This window comes from Zalophus californianus, chromosome 14 (genome assembly GCF_009762305.2).
Source record: "Zalophus californianus isolate mZalCal1 chromosome 14, mZalCal1.pri.v2, whole genome shotgun sequence".
Lineage (NCBI taxonomy): Eukaryota > Metazoa > Chordata > Mammalia > Carnivora > Otariidae > Zalophus > Zalophus californianus.
In genome coordinates, this window is record NC_045608.1 from 23767438 (window position 1) to 23787920 (window position 20483).

The 20483-nt window shown below is 45.8% G+C and overlaps 2 protein-coding genes across 2 annotated transcripts; one reads left to right on the top strand and one right to left on the bottom strand.

The window, feature by feature from the left end:
• Positions 1-7982: 7982 nt before the first annotated feature.
• On the bottom strand, positions 7983-11679 carry DUSP18 (dual specificity phosphatase 18). Its single transcript, XM_027577592.2, has 2 exons — positions 11323-11679; positions 7983-8640 (listed from the first exon to the last, which is right to left on the bottom strand). Exon 2 carries the CDS (start codon positions 8566-8568, stop codon positions 8002-8004), a length of 567 nt encoding a protein of 188 aa, XP_027433393.1. The 5' UTR covers positions 8569-8640; positions 11323-11679; the 3' UTR covers positions 7983-8001.
• Positions 11680-11820: 141 nt separating this feature from the next.
• On the top strand, positions 11821-19776 carry C14H5orf52 (chromosome 14 C5orf52 homolog). Its single transcript, XM_027576802.2, has 3 exons — positions 11821-12111; positions 14200-14308; positions 17503-19776. The coding sequence occupies exons 1-3, from the start codon at positions 11891-11893 to the stop codon at positions 17698-17700; spliced, it is 528 nt and encodes a 175-aa protein (XP_027432603.1). The 5' UTR covers positions 11821-11890; the 3' UTR covers positions 17701-19776.
• The last annotated feature ends 707 nt before the right edge of the window (positions 19777-20483 follow it).

Consider the following 20483-nt stretch of genomic DNA (forward strand, 5'->3'; position numbering starts at 1 on the left):
GAGAGCAAGCGTGAGAGAGCACAAGCAAGGGGAGTGGCAGAGGGAGAAGGAGAAGCAGCTCCCTGGCTGAGCAGGGTGCCTGATGTGGGGCTTGATCCCAGGACCTGGGATCATGACCTGAACCGAAGGCAGACACTTAACTGACTGAGCCACCCAGGTGCCCCAACTGTGTAGATTTTAAAGATCTTACTGGCTTTATTCAAAGCTTCATGAATCTAGCAGCATCCAATCCAGCAGAAACAAAGGCGCTCTAAGGAGCTGTACAAAATGAAAGACTTTTATAGGCAGATGGGATTAGGTATAAGGAAGTTATTTTAGGCAAAAAAGTGGGTAGGATATTGCAAGGTTATTTTTCTTTAGGGGATGGCAAGGATCTATCAGGCAGATTATCTAACTAGTCCTGTCAGGCAACTCTTTTTTTTTTTTTTTTTTTTTTTTTAAGATTTTATTTATTTATTTTTGAGAGAAAGAGAAAAAGAGAGAGTGAGCACAAGGGGGCGGTAGGAAGGGGAGGGCAGAGGGAGAAGCAGACTCCCTGCTAAGCACGGCGCCCAGTGTGGGGCTCAATCCCAGGACCCTGGGATCATGACCTGAACTGAAGGCAGACACTTAACTGACTGAGCCACCCAGGCGCCCTGATCAGGCAACTCCTGACCAACTGGTTTAAGATTCCATTTCTGGTAGGGCCAAAACTGTAATTAATTTAAGTCTCAGTTTGGTGGCATGAGGCTTAGCATAAATGACTCCATTTTGTGCTCGTAGTCTTGTTTTTACCAGTCCACAGGAGGCAGATCAGAACTGAACCTCAGTGGGTCAACTGCCTCCTAAAACAAAAATTCATCATTTTCCATAGGATTTAACCAAGACCTAGAGTCTTATAACATAATATTCAATATGTTCAGGATACAATCCAAAATTACTCTACATACAAAGAACCAAGAAAGTCTGAACACTGAGATGACCTGGATGGAATTAATTGGAAAAAGACTTTACAAATGAAAAGACAAAAAGAATTAGAAGAAAAATAGAAGATACAGAAAATAACCAAATAGAACATTTAAAACTAAGAAATTATAGTCATCAAAATTTGAAAATATCCTGGATGACCTTAATAGCAGAATGGAGATGGACAGAGGGAACTCTGTGAACTTGAGATAGATCAATAGAAATTAACTGTGATAGGCAGAATGCCCATCCCTTCCAAAGATGTCCCTGCCATATTTCCTGGAAACAGTGAATGTTACTCTATATGACAAAAGGGACTTTGCAGATCTAATTGAGGTTATGGACTTTATTTTTTTTTTAAAGATTTTATTTATTTGACAGAGACACAGCGAGAGAGGGAACACAAGCAGGGGGAGTGGCAGAGGGAGAAGTAGGCTTCCCGTGGAGCAGGGAGCCTGACGCGGGGCTCCAGGGCTCGATCCCCGGACCCTGGGATTATGACCTGAGCCAAAGGCAGACGCCCAACGATTGAGCCACCCAGGTGCCCCTGAGGTTATGGATTTTAAAATCAGGATTATTCGGATTATTGGGCAGCCCTAATCTAATCACACGAATCCTTAAAAGCAGAGAATTTTCTCTGGCTGGATTCAGAGAGATGCAATAGAAGGAAAAGTCAGAGGTATTCAAAGCGTGAGAGGGACTCAACCCCCTGGATAGCATTTGAAGGAATGTGGGCAGCTTCTAAGAGAAAAGACCAGCCTTCAGCTGATAGTAAGGAAATGGGGTCCTTTGTCCTATAACTACAAGGAACTGAATTCAATCAACAACCTCAAAAAGCTTGGAAGCAGAATCCTCCCCAGAGCCTCCAGTAAAAAAAAAAAAGCACGTGATTTCAGCCTTATGAAACATTTGATTTTGGCCAGTGAGAACCTAAGCAAAAGATTCAGTCAAGCCCAACCAGACTTCTGCCTTACAGAAATTGTGAAATATTAATAGGTATTGTTTTTAGCCACTGAGTTTATAGTAATTTGTTATAGCAGCAAAAGAAAACTAATACATTATCCATTGAATATCAGAGGGAAGTGGTTAAGATATTAATTCTAAATAGATTCTGAAAAGTTAAGTATGTAAAATATATTCTCTAGTGTAACCTCTAAAAAAACTATATAAAATTAAAATGGAATACTTTAAAAAATTCAATAATCCAAAAGAAGGCAGGAAAAGGGAAACAAATGGAAAACAGAGGACAAACAGAAAACAAAATGGTAGACCTAAATCCAAATATTGATAATTTTGCTCTAAACACACTATTCAAAAAACAGATTAGATATGTAAAAAAAAAGCCCCAACTATATGGTGTCTACAAGAAACCCATTTTCTTTTTTTTTAAGATTTTATTTATTTATTTATTTATTTATTTATTTATTTATTTATTTATTTGAGAGAGAGAAAGAGACAGTGAGAGAGCACACAAGCAGGGTGGAGTGGCAGAGGGAGAAGGAGAAGCAGGCTCAGCAGGGAGCCTGATGTGGGGCTCGATCCCAGGACCCTGGGATCATGACCTGGGCCAAAGACAGACACTTAACCGACTGAGCCACCCAGGGGCCCCAAGAAACCCATTTCAATCTAACAATATAGTAGGTTCAAAGTAAAAGGATATAAAAAGATATATCATGCAAATACTACTTAAAACAAAGCTGGAGTGGCTATAGTCATATCAGACAAAGTAGATTTCAAAAAATTAAGAAGGGTAAAGAGACATTGCATACTGAAAAAAAGACCAATTTATCATAAAGACATAACAATCCTAAATATGTATGTACCTAACAACAAAGCTTCAACATACATGTAACAAAAATTAATAGAATTGAAAGGAGGTGTAGGCAAATCCACAATTTTAGTTAAATACTTCCAACACTCTTCTCTTTGGGACGCCTGGGTGGCTCAGTAGGTTAAGCGTCTGCCTTCGGCTCAGGTTGTGATCCCAGGGTCCTGGGATCGAGTCCCATGTTAGGTTTCTTGCTCAGGAGGGAGCCTGCATCTCCCTCTGCCTGCCGCTCCCCCTGCTTGTGCTCTCTCTCTCTCTCTGGAAAAAAAAAAAAATCCAACACTCTTCTCTTAGTAATCAACAGAAAAAGTAAACAGAAAAGCAGGGCAAGTATAAAAGAACTGGAGTCACCATCAATCATCATCAATAAGCTGACATTTATTGACCACTCTATCCAAAATAATGTTTTTTTCCTTAAGTGCACATGAAACGTTCACCAAGATAAACCACATATTACATGGTAAAGTAAACATTAACAAATTTAAAAGAAATAAAATCATACAACTTATGTCCTCTGATCATGATGGAATTAAATAGAAACCAATAACAGATAAATGGTGGTTTTATTTGGTTGGTGGTTTAATTTACAATACTTAGAAATTAAGCTACACACTTCTAAATAATATATGGGTAAAGGAGAACATTTCAAGAGAAATTAGAAAATATTTTGAAGTGAACAAAAATGAAAATGCAGCATATCAAAATTGGTGGGATGCAGGTCTGAAATCAATAATCTAAGTTTCTACCTTGTGAAATTAGAAAAGAGAACAAGGTAAACTTCAAACAAGCAGAATAGGAATCAATGAAGTATGAAAGGGAAGAACAATAGAGAAAATAAAAAACAAGGGAGGTAGTTGTTTAAAAAGATTTTAAAAATTGATAAACCTCTAGCTAGACTAACAAAGAAATAAGGAGAGAAGACAAATTATCAGCATGAGGAATGAAAAGGTGATATCTCTGTGGACCCTGCAGATAATAAAGATAATAAGGAATACTACAAATAACTCTATGTGCATAAACTTGACAACTTGGATGAAATGGAGCTATTCTTGAAAAATCACAAACTACCAAAACTCACCCAAGATGAAATAGATAACTTGAATAGTCCTTTAACTATTAAAAGAATTGAATTCATTGTTAAATCCTTCTGAAAAAGAAATCTCCAGGTCCTGATGGTTTCACTGGTGAATTCTACTGAACATTTAAAGAAGAAATAACACCAATTCACACATCTCTTTCAGTAAATAGAAGGGGAGAAATACTACTCTTCCTTAACTTAATAAAGGGCTTCCTTAACTACAAAAAGCCTATAGCTAACATCATAATTAATGGTAAAAGAGTGAACACTTTCTAAGATCAGGAATAAAGCAAGAATGTCTATTTTCATCCCTCATATTCATCATCATACAGGAAGTCACAGCCAGTGAAATAAAATAATAAATCAAAGACATTCAGATTGGAAAGGAAGAAATACAACTATTTTTATTTGCACATGACAAGATTGTCTATATGTAGATTGCCAAGGAATCTACAAAAATGCTCTTAGCAAGGTCACAGGATACAAAGTCAACACACAAAAATCAATTGTATTTCTATATAGTACCAACAATGCACAATTGGAAACCAACATTAAAAAATTTTTTTTTCACAATGCTCTCCCTCAAATGAAATACTTAGGTATAAATACAGTAAAATATGTAAGATTTGTATGCTGAAAACCACAAAACACTGATGAAAGACATCAAAGACCTAACTCAATGGGGAGACATACTATATTCATGGATTGGAAGATTCAACAGAATAGGGCGCCTGGGTGGCTCAGTTGGTTAAGCGACTGCCTTCAGCTAAGGTCATGATCCTGGAGTCCCGGGATCGAGTCCCACATCAGGCTCCCTGCTCAGCAGGGAGTCTGCTTCTCCCTCTGACCCTCTTCCCTCTCGTGCTCTCTGTCTCTCATTCTCTCTCTCTCAAATAAATAAATAAAATCTTTAAAAAAAAAAAAAGATTCAACAGAATAAAGATGGCAATTCTTCCCCAAATTGGCCAAAAGATTTAATACACTCTGAATTGAAATCCCAGTAGGAGTTTGTTGATACAGACAAGTTGGTTCTAAAATTTATATGAAAGGCAAAGAAAGTAGAATAACCCAAACTATTTTTTTTTAAAAGAAAATTGGAGGACTCACTATCTGACTTTAAAACGTACCTCAAAGCTATGGTAATCAAGATAGTGTAGTATTGGTGAAGAGAAAGACTCATATATCACACAGAATAAAGAGTCCAAAACAGACCTACACAAAGGAGCAAAGACAGCTCAATAAAGGACAGTCTTCAACAAATGTAGTTGAAACCATTAGACATCTATATGAAAAAATATGAACCTCAAACTAATCCTCATACCTTATACCAAAGGATCATAAAAATAAGTCAAAAATTTAGACCCTCAAACTCTAACATTGAAGAAAATCTTTGTGATCTGGGGTTAGGCAAAGAGTTCTTAGACATGACACCAAAACAACAGTCCATAAGAGGAAAAACTGGCAAGTAGCACTTCATCAAAATTAAAAACTTTGCTTTGTAAAAGATACTTCTAAGAGAAATAAAAAGACAAGCTAGACTGGGAAAAATATTTACAAATCCTTATCTGACAAAGGACTTGTATCCAGAATATATAAAGTATTCTCGACACTCAAGAGTGAGAAAACAGCCCAATTTTAAAATGGGCAAAAGAGTTGAATAGACATTTCACCAAAGAGGGTATGCAGAAGGCAATGAAACACACAAGAAGATGCTCAACATCATTAACCATTAGGAAAATGCAAATTAAAACCACAATGAGCTAATACCCCACACCTATCAGAATGGCTAAAATAAAAAATATTGGCAGTAACAAATACTAGTGAGAAAGGGGATCTCTCATAGTGGAATGCAAAACAGTATAGCCACTCTGGAAGTCTGGTAGTTTTTTTATAAAGTTAAACATAACCTTTACCATATAACTGACCAATCCCACTTTCTAGGTATACACCCTAGATAAATGAAAACTTATGTTCACATAAAAACCTATATACAAATGTTTGTAGCAGTTTTATTCAAAATTGCCCCAAACTGGAAACAACCCAAATATCCTTCAATGGGTGAATATTAAAACAAACTGTGGTCATCCATACAATGGAACACTACTTAGCTATAAAAAAGTAACACATAATGAATCTCAAAGACATACTGAAAGAAGCCAGTCTCCAGAGGTTACATCCTCTATGATGCTATGTATGTGACATTCTGGAAAAGGCAAATCTAAGGAACAGTGAACAGATTGGTATGTGCCAGAGGCTGGGGTGGGGCCAAGGTCTGAATACAAAGGGGTGGCATAAGAGAATTTTGTGGGTGATGGAACTGCTCTGTGTCCTGATTGCAGAGGTAGTTACACAAATGTGTTAAAACATAACTGTACATACAAAAAAAGTTAATTTTGTGGTATGTTAATTCAGAATTTTTAAAAATGAAGATAAAATATGTCCCAATCAATTTCTCTTTAAGAAGATTATGAAAGAAATTTTCCATCTGGGTTTCTTCCAGAAAGGCTGCTTTGTGGGGGCTCTGCTACACCAGCCCTGGTGTTTGTGGGTCTGTTTATTCGTCTGTAAAACGAGAAGTCAGTCTAAAGCAGGGCTTTTCCTTCTCCCCTGCACCCTAAAATTACACCCCTGGGCATGCCCTTTATGGAAATGGGGGTTGGGTAGTTTGGAGGGAGAAGGCATTTGGCTTCCACTGGGCTCTGGACTCACAGAGCAGTTGTGCTTTTGTCTGTCTCTTATATTGTTCTTCTGAAAACCTCTGGATTAGAACAGCTGGTCTTGAGTCAGATCCTCAGGCCCCTGGGGGGTTTGAACAATCCTGGATTTCAGGGCCTATCAGTGGGGCCCACTCATTTGTCCCTGCGGACCCCGGTGGTTAGCATTGGCGTTAATGGTCAGCAATCTAAACAAGGCCTTTTTGGGGGAAGCTGGAAGTGTGCTCCTTGCTTTAGGACCCCCAGTCACACGTGGATTCAACACAATGGAAACTCTGAAAAGGCTACAAAGTCTAGGCCTCTTCTAAGGTAGGGTCTGAAAGGCCTCAAACCACTTTTTTCCCCACAGGATGACATTTTGGAAGAGCACTTTGTAAACAGTGAAGGGCTATGCACAGATGGGGGAAATGTCATCATGAGGATGACCACGCTGACCCAGACCAGCAGGGCCAAAGCATCATTCAGGACGAAAGTTGCTACCATAAGCACCTATCACGTGCCAGGCGCCGTGTTAAGGGATCGTTGACTCGCCATGACAATGCTGTGAGGAAAGGGCTGTCATTGCTTGGACAGATGAGAAAGCTGAGGTGCCAAGAGGTCCCAATCACATGGGGGAGGAGGTGACAAGGCTAGGTTCCGGCCTATAGCTCCGGCCTTTCAAATTGAGACCTGTGAGAGGAACCTCTGAAGCCTGATATCAGGCCTGTTCTCCACATGTGCCCCTAAGAAGGAAACTCATGCCACCTTTCGTCAAAGGCTGGCGGGGGGCTGCCAAGGGTTCTTTGAGACCTTGCCATTTACAAAGGCACTCAAAATCGAAAATATCTTTAAAAAATTTTATGCTGTGGAATGCTTTCTTTGAAAATGATGTCATGTGTAAATCAAATCCAGAAAACCAGAGATGGGCCCCCGTGGGTCGAAGGTGGAAGCAGGGTTGGCCTGGGACCCCAGGACTCCTGGGGTACCACCTGAAGGCCACTTACCTAGTGGGTCAGCGCACTTACTGTGAACAGCACAGGAAGTGCCATGATGCTTAAGGCTCTGGCTTCAGGTTTGAAAGAATTGAGTGGAATTGTGGCTGACTCATTCCTAGGTTAGTCGGTCTGGGGGAGGGCAGCAGGATTGCAGGCTTGCCAAATGCTTTAGGTGCCAGTCCACTTGACCTGGGCACTGGCCTCTCTCTCCCCACTGGCCAGCAGCCATGACCTGTCACTTAGAAGGGTAGGAAATTTCTCTGCACCATTGTACAGTTAGTGAATTTAATCTTTGAAGATACGGATAATAAGGTTAAAAGCTACAGCACCTTTCCTTTTTTTCTGGCCCTTATAAAAGGCATCATCTGTTTTTTCTGTATCAGCAAAAGTGGAACGTTTTAAGTTCAGATCTTGGTGGGGGGTTCAACAAAGTTCTCAGAGTTGTGGGGGGGCTGGAGGCTCTCACAGTGGAATCATCAAATGGACCTCCTTCTCGTAGATGTCAGGGATCACTCCCATAGGGGAGCTGACCATGTGCACGGTGTTCTTGCCAAACAGCTGGAATTCATAGTGGATGAGCTGCTCCCAAAAGCCATTGTTGGGTCGGATGATGGGCCGGCATGACTTGGTCCACGTGTGGGCGTCCAGCAGGGACATGGCATGGTACTTCATGAGGTAGGCCAGGCAGAGGGCAGCTGAGCGGCTCACGCCAGCAGCGCAGTGCAGCAGCGTGCGGCCCTGCTTCATCTCTACACTGTGGATGTGGTCAGCAATGGGGTCAAAGAAGTCACAGAGACGCGAGATGGGTGTGTCGGCCACAGGCACCTGTACGTACTGGATGTCCTCGTATAAGGTATTTACCACTTCCACTGACACGTTGATGACCGTGGTGATCTGGTTGCTGGAGAGCATGAGCTTGTTGTTGGCGGCCACCCCATTGCTGACATACAGGCTGTTGGTGATCTGTGAGAGGCCACTGACCGAGGGCTGCCGGAACTGAACCGGAAACGTACACAGGGGTGCTGTCATTCATTAGCCAGTGGGTCAGCGGTCAGTGAGGCACAAGGACTACATCTTTCTGTTGGGCTGTGCCATGGAAAACTGCAAGGAGGGAGAGAATGCTTAGAGAGCAGGAGCCCAGCTGGGCCAGAGAGCCAACCCCAGGGGATTTCTGGGAAGTGGATGGGTGGGTCTATAACAGGATCCCCAAGGCGGTCCTCTGACCATCACAGCAGAACTACCCAGAGAACTTATCTCCAACTCTGGAAGTCAAGGCCTCCCTTGGGAGGCTCCACATCTCTAGCTGGGCAGGCTGACTTGTGTCCATCAGCTGCACCCTGGCCTCTCTGTCTAGGTTCACACAGCCACTTGCCCAGTCTTGCTTCTGTTCTGACTTTCTGCTCAAATCATGAGACTCTGAAGCAGTGACATGAGGAGTCACTGGTGGTATAAGAGAGAGAAGGGTCTCAGCTTCCCCCCTCCAAGAATCCCTCTGAAGAGACAGGATGTGCCCCTGTGAAAGTGACATCAATTACAGAGTCCTACATCATGAGCCAAGCTCCTGCAACTGGCCTCTAAGAAGGGCACCTAGGGAAGAAGGCGGCTGGAAGCTTCCTGGAGGCCAGCATGAGGGGCACTACAGCAGCTCCCAGAGAAGCAGAGGGGCCTCAGGTAGACAAGCTATACCAGCATGATGCTGTGCGCAGCAGGGTTGTGGCATGCACCCCAGTGAGGGGCACGCCCCTGCTTTGTCCTAAGAAATCCCAGGCCCTTCACTCTCCCAGTCTTGCACAAAGCTGCAAAAATAGCACATTTTCACATGTTCCACTGAAACAGGAGTATTCGGATTTAGAGCACACTTCTCAAGGCCAAATTGGCAGCTGTCATCAGGCAGAGACAAATGAGGAGCAGAGTTCTGTTCCCCTGCTTAATACATTTCACTGGCTGCCCACTGTCAGGATGAGATGGAGCCCCTTAGCTTGACTGTCAAGGCCATTTGTAGTCTGGCTCCTGCCCATCTCTAGCCTCTTTTGCTCCATCCTGAAAGGCCTTGGCTAGGCTGAGCCATTGCAGTGCCATGACTGCACTGGTCCTCCCTGGATACCTGGTCCTCCCTGCACTCCCCTCCATGGATCCCTGGTCCTCCCTGGCCCAGGGCCTTTGCCTTTGCTGTTCTCTTGGCCCAGAACCCTCTTTCCCTACAAGCCCATCAGATCCTGATCTGTTCCATTCAACAGAGGACTTGGGATCTTAGCTAAGGGTCACTTCCTGAGGGAAACCCCTTGGAACCATACCCTTCCCCCAGGTTTAATCAAGTCCCTGCTCCAGGCTTTCTAAGCTCCATGTGCTCTTCTTCCTACCACTTCCTAAAGATGTGGTTTTGTCTTGATTTGTCTGTGGTTCTACTGGGATTCACTGTAACTATCTTTACTCCTACTGTATCACCAATGCTAAGTTCTCTGTCCATATAAGTAAATGCTTGATAAATATTTGTTGAATGAGGAATGGCTCCAACAGCCACAACTCTGTCATCTCAGAGATCTTCTGGAAAGGATGAGTTTTCTGGCCTTGTTTGTATAGAATTTGGGGGAAGAGCTTGGTGGAGGTGAGGGTGGTTCCTAAGTTGCTGGAGAGGAAGGACAAAGGCTACATAGGAAATCCTACCCCCAGCCAATGCCCCAGAGTCAAATGCATCAGGCTCACCCCAGGAAGGCCAGATGGGGCTGTCTGTTCTAAAGGTCATGTGGGGGCAGAGAAAAAGCTCTCCAAAACTCAGTTGAAAGCCTAAATGCTAAGGGATGTTCCATCACCCAAAGTGATGGATCCTTATCACCCGAAAACCCAGAGAAAAGTGGACTGAGGGTCTCCAAAATTAGTGCCCAGTGGGCAACAGGAAACTGCTATTCATCACAGTGGACAATGAGTGTGCAGAGAAGACTTCTCTTGATGGTGAGGGTAGGGATGGGAGGAGAGACTTTTTAATGCTAGTCAAGAGATATTTATCAGGCTCTGTATTAGGTGCTGGGGGTATTGAAATGTGCAAGACAGTCATGGCCCCTTCTCTCACAGAGCTCAAAGTCTGGTGGGAGAGACAGACATTAAATAGGCAATTATAGGCACAACAGAGCTGGAAAATAGGGATAACAGTGCCTGTCTTATAAGGATCTTCTGAGGATGAAATGAGGTAACCCCAGGTAAAGTGTTTAACACGGGGCCTGACACAGAGTAAGCCCTCTATAAATGGTAACTATTCTTGCTGCTGTTAGGGACGGTGAAATGTAGGGCTTTATGGGAGTGAAGAATAAAGGGGTTTATTTCAGGCTTGGGGCGAGGGAGTTGCAAAGATCGCCTCAAGAAATGACATAAAGATTTGAAGAACATTTTGCGTGAGGGGGAGCGTGGTGGTGATCGGTTTCACCATTTTACGGCCTACAAAGCCTTAGGCTTCCTTCATCTGGTTCGATCTTCAAGCCAACATAATAGGTGTCTGTAGTTAATATCTCCATTTTACACACGTAAAAGTGAAGTAGAGAGGAGAAAAGGACCTGTCTAGGGTCACGAAGCAAGGTCCGAAAGCTGGTCTTTCTGGTCTCATCACGTGTGGGAAAAGTCGGCAAACACCGGGGGCATTCATTAATACTGGTTTATAAGCGTGGGACGAAGTCCATGGCTTGACAAGAGCAAAGAGCCACTTTCAGGAGTGAGCCTCCTAGGTTTTCTGGGGAGTTGACGTTGGAATGGGCTCCCTCGCCTCCTGGATGTTAAGAATCCCCACAGTCTTACCTCTCTCCCGTGGGCGGGAGGGCAGGTTCGTTCAGGAAGCAACCGCGCCCGAAGCCTCGGGTGAGGGTCTCGGGGAGAGAGAAGATCGGTCACCATCCGGGAGCCACAATCCCCTGCTGCCCCGCGCTCTGGTTTCCATAGTGATGGTCCCTCCTCGCGGTGAGGAATCCGCAGCGCCGGGTCTTCGGAGAAACCCCAGCCTCGTCTCGGTTCCCTGGAGCTGCCCCGCCCGGCCTTACTCGGTTACCCGCCCCGCGATCACGCGGGGGCCACATGAGTCCTAGCGGAGAGGTAGTGTCAGCTCAGCGCGCGGCAGCCCGCTCCATCTCGCCCGGCTCGTCTCCACGGCAACGCGGCGGGCTGCACCACGGCGGCCGCCGAGGGACAATCCTGCCGCGCGTCCTCAGCCTCCCAGACTCCGCGCTTACGTCCCGCCCCAAGGTCCCACCTTCCGTCACGCGTCTCCCGGGCAACGCGCCTTGCTCTGCGCGCCGCGTCGGCGCAGGGATTCACTCGGCCTCCGCGCCCTCGCCCTCCTCTGTCTCATCCTGCCGAGTCGTTGTGGAGCATGGTAGACTCGGCTGCCCAGCAGTCCAGGCCCTCGGTCAAATGGGACCTGGGCTCGCCATCGGTTTTTTCGGCCTCCCAGGCGACTACCAGTTCCGACACCAACTGGACCTGGGCCTCCCCGCACGTTAGATTCAGCCGCCAACCCGAAATCCACGTAGGGACCCACCCGCAGATCAGCTTCCTGCGGCCGCGGACCGCGCAGCCCCTGGTGCTTTTCAGGTGCAGCCCGGATGCCTAGGGCTATTCTCAGACCCCCGCTCCTCCAGCGTCCCTTGGCACCTCGGCCATGGCTCTCCCAGAGCCCCGAGCCTGTCAGAGCCTGGCACTCTCTTAAACCCCAAGAGAGCCTGGATTTCTCACAGATGCGAGCCCCACCCGGCCCCTTCCCAGGCCAGCACCTCGCACCCCCAGGAGCTCGGGAGTCCAAACGCCCTCAGCCTGGACTCCCAGGAGAAGCTGGAATTCCCATCTTCCACCTGCATGTCTTCGGAATCTCCCCGGCTCTTTAGTCTCCCAGGCTTGACATCGTATAGCTCCGGGGTCCCCAGCGCCCTTTGGGCCAGCCTTCAACTTCCTTAGAGCCTAGCGAGGCCCAGGTGCCTTCTGGCCTGACACCTCTCTCCTCAGCCTCTACGTTCCCCGGTAGTCCTGGGAAAGCCCCTCAGCTCAGCCCGAGTCGCACAGATCCCAACTTCCCCTCCCTCCCTTCCATTCCACAGCCCTGGCAGCATCCTCTAGGCTCCCACAAAGGCCTTGCGTTGGAAAACAATTTGGTTTAAAATGACCGTTTATGACTTGAAAGGGGATATTTACAGGCTCTGTTCCCCCCACCTTTTTAAACTTTTCCAGGAAGTATTGGTAAATATGGTGCACCACTGAGTAGGCGAAGAGCGTTTTATGTGTCTTTAAATATTTTACGGGTTTTTGTTTTGTTTTGTTTTTTAACAGCGTATGGGAGACGTTTTTATGTGAGCATCTCCTTTTTTGTATGTCAGCCTTTTTATTTTCATGCCTTTGTTGTCAGAAAAATGTAAATGAGAGACTGGGAACATTTGTTTATACTAGTCTATAAATGTAAAAACATTCATAAAACCATAGTTCCAGATTGGCTGAAAATGAATTAGAAATTTTTTTTTAGTCCTTCAAAATGCTTTAACCTTTAAATATTGTCTTTTTTGTCCTATCAAAGTAGTGTACCCTTATAGGAAGATCAGACAAGACAAGCAAGCAAAATGAATGGCCACAGACAATCACTCTTAACATTTTGGTATATATTCTTCCAGATCCATTCACATATAAGTACTACACCATGGTGATTCAACTTTGGGGGGAAAAATTTATCACAAGAAATTTCACTATTGTGTTACCTACTCCCCCCCCCCTCCCACCTAATACACTACGGATATCTGTTTTATTCATGACTGCATAGTATTTTATTGTATGGCCTAATTAGAATTTATTCCATTGCTTCTCTATTGTACACTTAATTTACAAATTTTAGGAAGAAATATGAACAATTATTTTGAAATGGGCAAAAACATTTAGAGGTACATATTTGCAAAACCACTTCATGGTGTAAGTAAATTATCAAAAAGCAAAAGCCTGGCGTTATGCATTCTTGACCAATTCTTCATTTTGGCCAAATTTTTATCTCTAGTTTCACCTGGAACACCTGGCTCCAGTCCATACCCCCCCAACCCCTCTCATCCCATCTTCGTCCTCTCATCTTAGGAAGTCTCCTCAAATCTTTTTCCACCACAAACTTCCCTCACTTTTCTAGACTTTTTCCAAACCCTCTTCCCTTAGAAGTCCCCTGTTAACCAGCCTAACCTCCATTCCTCTTTTTCCCTGCTTCTTCTGATCCCTCCCCCTGCCAATCTTTCTTAGACCTAGGCTCTGGAGCAAGTGCCCCCCACTTCACCCGCCTCAAATTCATTCCTCTGAACCCTACCCTACAACTTTTGCTCTTCTCTAAGACCCCCACCTCCCAACTTATCCTATTTTTTCACCTTAAGATGGTTGCTTATGAGGACAGTTTTGAGTCCTGTTCACACTTCGGGCCTTTCCACATCTTTCTCAGGATGACTTTTCCTCTCAGCATCCAAAAAATACCTGTTTAGTGCACATTTTCTGCAGGAGGAAGCCTAGGCCTACTCCCTTGCTCCTCCGAAAATTGTGGCAGCTGTGCCTCCTCCTAAGAATCCTGGGAAGCCTCAGTCACTCCCCTAGGACCCCATCAAATCAGTCCCTGTCCTAGCCTTGGCCCCAGCCATCTCACCCTGTGCCACTTTTCCCTCCCACTTCCAGCTTAATGAATTCCAGTGAAGCAGTGGCAAAAAAATTTTTACCTAAGAGCAACTTATCCCGGGTGATTATTCGTGACAACCTCAGTGCACAACGGATCTACGAGATGGAGGTAAAGTCATTAAAAGCTTTTGCATTAGAGGGTGTTAGTGGCTTGACCCGTGTTCACTTCACCCTCACCAATAGCCTGGGTGGGGGTGGGGGGGGAATCACTGACTTTAGAGGTGATCAAGGTGCTCTAAAGCAAGTCTCATTTTACAGAGGAGGCAACTGAGATTCGAGGTTACTGGTTTGCCCCAGATGTCATAGCTATTGCTGGGCCGAGGGAGCCAGGGAGAAGGTTTCCATATTTTTTGGCTCTTGTGGCATTTTCCCCCCTCCAATCATGTTATTTCTCTAGAGGATCCATGAATGGATTCCTACTATCTCCTGTAGGAATAGGAGATAGTAGGAATCTATCTATCTAGGAATCTACTATTTCCTGTAGAAAGAAATCTTGGGTCTTGGAGTTTGAAATGGCATCAGTACTCTTTGGTCTGTTTTTTCCTTTACCTGGAGGAGCACTGAGGCCCCTCCCCTTTCTGCTTATGGACAAGTAGAGTTGGACCTGCTTCCCCAAAATCCATAGAAGAAGGGGAAGGAAAACAGTGTTGTCACCACACAGACTCAATTTAATTCATTATGTGCATCATTAGGGGCTGCTTGGGATAGGCACTGTGTTGGGCACTAGGAAGACCCTGGTGAACACAATGGACTGTGATAATGTACTCATTTCTTCAAGTGGAGCAGAAATCCCAGAGTTGAATTGCTGTCCCCTTCTTTTTTTTTTCTTTTAAGATTTTATTTATTTATTTGACAGAGAGAGAGACAGCGAGAGCAGGAACACAAGCAGGGGGAGTGGAAGAGGGAGAAGTAGGCTTCCTGCCGAGTGGGGAGCCCGATGCGGGACTTGATCCCAGAACCCTGGGATCATGACCTGAGCCGAAGGCTGACGCTTAACGACTGAGCCACCCCAGGCGCCCGAACTGCTGTCTCCTTCTTGACTCTGTTGACTTCCCTCCATGTTCCAGGGCCAAATCTAGATGGGCCTATGAGATTCTGACATTAAAAAGAGTAGGAGAGGCTCAAGAGATGGAGCTAAATCCTCTTAAAGGCCAAAGAGACCAAAAGAAGAGCAGGGGTCTGGGTCTTTCTCTCTCTGCTAAACTTCAGCGGCACAGTGTAGTGGAAAGAGGGTGGACTTGGCAATGGACAAGCCAGCTTTTTGTGACCTCAGGGGATGACATTTCCTCCAGGACTCCCTTTTTTCATTTGTAAAATAGGATCTATTAGGATCCTCTCAGTAGCTGGTGACTCAAACTAAACTTGAACTAGTACAAGTAAAATAGAACGAAATGTTTACATAATCAAGGATGGGTAGGGCAGGGTCACCAATGTTTGGGATGAGAGGAGTCCGGGACTCCAGTACCATTGGATGTGTCTTCCACTTTACTTTTTCATCTCTTTTCTGTGTCTTTGTGCATGTTGGCATAATCATTAGGCTGGCTGTCCCTGGTGAGCATGGCCAGGGAAAGCCTGGCCCGTAGCCTAGAAAGGAAATGGAGTGCTTCCACTGTTGCTCACATTAGACAAATCCTGGGGAAACTCCAGTTGGCCCAGGGTGTGTCACTGGCCCATCCTTGCCGCAGTCAGTGTGACCAGGTGGTGTGGGCTGTTTTGACTGGCCCAGGATGGGTTGGGAGTCGATTTCTATCACCAGCGGAGGGAGGGGATGTTCTATCTCTGGCAAGTGGGGTGAGGATCCGTGAGATGCTGTAACTGGAGACTCTCCTGAGGTGCTTTATATGTATCAGAGGGCTGTGCCACCCTCCAGGCATCCAGAAGTTCTCCTTTTAAAGCTGTATTGAGCCCTTATGTGCTTTAGGTATTGAACATCCATTATGTATTATGTATTATTAATAGTTCAGGAAATTGAGGCTCAGAGAGATGGAGTAACTTCACTAAGGTCGTCCAGTGCATCATTGTAGAATTGCAGACCTGGGTCTGACTGGCATCTTCCCTTCAGGATGAAGACTGTCTTCTCCTTATTTGTAGACCTGGTGACTTGCTAAGGGCCCAGCTTGTAGGAGCTCAGTGGATGTGAGGCCTGAGTGGCAGCATGGCAGTGTTTCTATCTCCGCCCCCACCCCCCAGCCCCTTCCCCCAAAGTGCTCACGTGAGGAGAAGAGGCAGCTTTGGCTAGCCACTGGTTTCTCAGGACCTTGACAAGAACAGCTAAGACCTTGTGTCTTGGGAATCATCTGAGCACACTCTGAGAACACACCCACTCTCCCTCTTCATCCCTTGTTCCCAAGATCCACTTAGGTTCTTGGTTCATCCCTGTTCCCTTTGCACAATGATCATGGCAACACTGGCCTTAAATGGAGCTCTCCTTTGCCTATGTTGTGCTGGGTTTTGAGACACTGTCAGGGCTTAGAATCCCCAGGAGGGTTTGCAAAAATGGTCAGCTCCCAGGATCACCCCCCCACTTGGTTCTGTTTTCACATGCCCAACACTTCCCCATCCTCCAAAACCCAATCCCAATTTATAAGTCAACTCTCCATGAGGCTTTTCTTGGTATCTCCCTTCTTTGAGCTCTGTACTTCTTTGTAGGGATGTGTCACTCTGCCTCACTTAGAAACATTTGGGCATGTGCCCCAGCTTCCTGACAATGCTGTAGTCGCTCTGAAGACCTGCGGCTGATTTTTTTAGTGTCCACTTCACAGCTAGCTCATTGGAATAAGCAAATGAGTGAGTAAGATAAAGGATGTGCCTTTCTAGACACATCAGTCTTGTTGGGGACAGGACAGAAATGATACGCTAGACAAAATAAGTAGAGGTCATTGTGATGTAGAGGATGTCAGAGACAATATGTGGGAAGTACTAAGTGAGTACCAGGGACAGGGTGATAGGATTTATGGAAGGGGAGGAACTGGATGCGCGTTTTCTCCACCCTCCCCACCACACACCTCCTTCTGACCAGTTTTCCAATAGAGATGTTGAGGTCCAAATCAGGCTTCTGGGCTGCAGACTGTCAGAGGTACCATAGGGGTTATGTGGCTCAATGCCCACATTTTACAAATAGGGAGACTGAGGCTTACTATGAGTCAATCTATTTAGGGACTATTGAGTCCAGCTGGCTCATTTTCCACCCTACCCCCCACCCCCTGCACCGCGCCATCAGCAGCACTGATGTCTCACTTTCTGTGAAGTAGCTCCTTCATCCTAACATCAGCTCTGTTTTTTTTGTTTTTTTGTTTTTTTAAGGTAAGAGCCTCAGACAGGACCAAGAGAAAGATAAGCCACTTATACGACCATCTGAAGAAAAAGTTCATGACAGACCAGCTCAGGAAGCTGGGGTGCTGGAGACGGGAATCCATGAACATCCAGCAGTACCTGGATAGCATCCGCGTGTACAAGGTCCACTTCAAACTCCAGCGTAACAGGAAAAGCCAGCCACCCTAGTCAAGGCGGAATAATCTGCCCCTGGGCCATGACGACACTAGGTTACAGGCGGAAGAGAGGCAGAAGCTAGCCAGCCTACACCATCGTAGAACAACAATAAACTGAGACCAGCGGACAGTGGAGCACAAAAGCCCTCAGCAATTATAGTATTCCTTGCCCTGCCCCACCATCCCATCTGTTCTGGTGAAGGTGATCCTGACGGACCCATAGCTGCCTGATTGGGAGGAGGCTGAATCAAGCTGGCTTATGGTTAAGGCCAAGATCCACCTTTGGTACCCACCTGTCTGAAGTGAAATGCCAGGCCCAGTGTCCTGGGACAGTGAGTGGTACCTTAGATGGGAAGGATTTAGTAGTGCCACTGTCTAGTGGTGAGGGGGTCAAGGTGAGGCATGGGACAGACCTAGGTGAAGCGCTACATCTGCCACCCATCAGCTGTGTGAGTTTGTAACCTCTCTGAACCTCTGGTTCCTTATCCGAAAGAATGGGGTGGTAGTGAGGGAACCTGCCTCCAACAACTGGTGTGAGGATGTGGAATGCTTGGCCCAGGGCCCATCATTGCCGATGGCTCTTATCATGATGGCTCCCTGACGGCTTCTGGCCTTGCCAGTCTCCAGTCCCTGGCCTCACCTGCTATCCTGACTACACCCTGACAGTCCCCACATCGTACCTTTACATGCACAGGCCCCTCATCCAGAATACACCTTCAGCCCCCCGCAGGGTTCTCTCTTCATCCTTCAAAGCTTATCTCAATGCCATTTTCTACAAAACTTTTCTGACCTCTTTCTGCTTCCTGCCTGCCCTTCCCCTCCACCCCCTTTGTCACATGGGTTTCCTCTACCCTCTGAGCTTGGATTACCCAGGGTGGCTTAATTCTGCCTTGTGTGGTAGCTATTTGGGCATTTGTCCTAACCCCTGATTAGATGATACAGTCTTTGAGAGCAGGGACCAAGGATCCTCCAACATCCAGTCCAGGCCTCTCCCATGACACTTCCCCCCACCTGGCCCCAGTAGAAAAGGCCACTCCTTCCTGTGCCCACACCTCTGTCTGCACTGAGCGTGTGGTTGGCCATTTCTTGTTTGCTCACTGTCTCCCTGACCAGACTGTAAACGTCTTAATGGTGGAGATGCTAACTTACTCATCTGTAGCCACAATGCCTAGTAAATGCCTAGTTGTCACTCAGTGTTTTCTAAGTGACTATTCCTCCTTGTATTGTAGCTTTAGCACAGTGCACAGAGCAAGGGCCTAGTATATATGTTTTTTAAGTTAACCAAGGCCCCTCATTTTATAGATGAGGAAACCGAGGCCCAGAGAGGTGACTTGATTTGCATAGGATCCTGCAGCAAGTTAATGGCAGAGAACTAGAAGCAGGTTTCCTATCTGCCATGGGGTGGTCATTCTGCATCACAGCACCTGCTGGATAATGGATAAGGACATCAGTCTTCTCAGTGGCTTTGGGAAGACTTCCCCAGGAAGTCCTCCTTACTCGTGCTCATCCTCACGTTCATCACGCCCCTCTCCAGGCTTGGTGCCTGGCCGCAGGCCTTCTTCTGAATGGAATATCCCGGAGCCTGATCTGGTTCATGATGTTTTTCTTTTCTTCCTTTATGGTCTTCCCTTGAGAACTGGAGCATGCTACTTTTCAGTGGGGATGAAAACAGACTTTTTTCCAAGCTCTTGTCTGTTTTCTTGGCTGATCACAACTGTTTAGAATAATTGATTTTACATATTTAGAGTTTATCACACAAGCAATATGACCACGTCTGCCAAAAGCCTCTTAGATCAACCTCTGCTAGCACTTTGGTGTCTTTCCTTTGTTTCCTTTCAACAAATATTTTTCCTTGGCCATCAGCCAGTGTGCCTGGAAAGGGGAAAGGCTTTGGGGATCTTGGAGTCTTCAGAGGGCCCACAGAGCAGCCCCAGCCCCTCTTTCTCTAAACTGTCCCCAGGGTCTCCCTACCTCCAGGATCTCGCTTAATGCAGCCTCCCTGAGCCTGACTCCAGTCTAGCCTCCAGCCACATGCACCCTCCTGGATGGCTGGCCTTGGCTGAGGGTCTTTGCATCCTCATGCTGTAGCCCAAAGGACTGCAGGATTCCCTGGGAGTGAGATGTTGACCTAAGGAGTCAATTTTATAAGTCACCAACTCACCTCTAATTCTGTGGACTCAGTCTTCCCATTTTTGCTTTAAAAACCAGGGGATGTTGCATTTAAGCAGGGGACAAGCAGTGATGGAATTCTGGAGAAGCCGCTTAATTGTTGGGAAGGAAAAAGAAGATTAAAGGGAAGAAAAATTAGCAAGGGAAGAATGGAGGGGTGTTGTTTGGGAAGATATTGTTCAAGAAATAGAATCTTGAAGCTAAGGAGAGGTTTATAGAGTCTTTAGTTCAGTGGCCACACATACACATGTGCTCATGTGCACAACTCTCAGTTCAGATGAAATCTCACCTGGAAGCCTATTCCAGTAGTCAAGACTATCGCCATATTAACATTTATTTAGCACTCCTGTGCCGGGCACAAGGCTCAGCTCTTTTCAAACATGATTCATTGAATCCTCCCAACAATAAAGTAAGTAATTTTATTAGCCCCCTTTTATAGGTGAGAAATCGAGGCTCAGAGAGTAAGAATTCCACCTAAGTTTGGGCAGCTAGTAAGTGACAAAGACTATGCTTGTCTCACTCTGGAGACCATCTCCTAACCACCATGTGTTAAGTTCCCCATCTCTGGGACCTAGAGCCTTCTGGAGTGTGATTTCACAGATGGTGTTGCAAGGGCCACAGCTGTAA

What these genes read in the sequence shown, in the direction of transcription:
- DUSP18 (XM_027577592.2), bottom strand. Translation starts at nt 8,568, where the DNA reads ATGACAGCACCCCTGTGTACGTTTCCGGTTCAGTTCCGGCAGCCCTCG.
- C14H5orf52 (XM_027576802.2), top strand. Translation starts at nt 11,891, where the DNA reads ATGGTAGACTCGGCTGCCCAGCAGTCCAGGCCCTCGGTCAAATGGGAC. An exon ending in CAGCCCCTGGTGCTTTTCAG is followed by an intron (nt 12,112 to 14,199) that starts GTGCAGCCCGGA and finishes TCCCACTTCCAG; the next exon opens with CTTAATGAATTCCAGTGAAG. An exon ending in AACGGATCTACGAGATGGAG is followed by an intron (nt 14,309 to 17,502) that starts GTAAAGTCATTA and finishes TGTTTTTTTAAG; the next exon opens with GTAAGAGCCTCAGACAGGAC.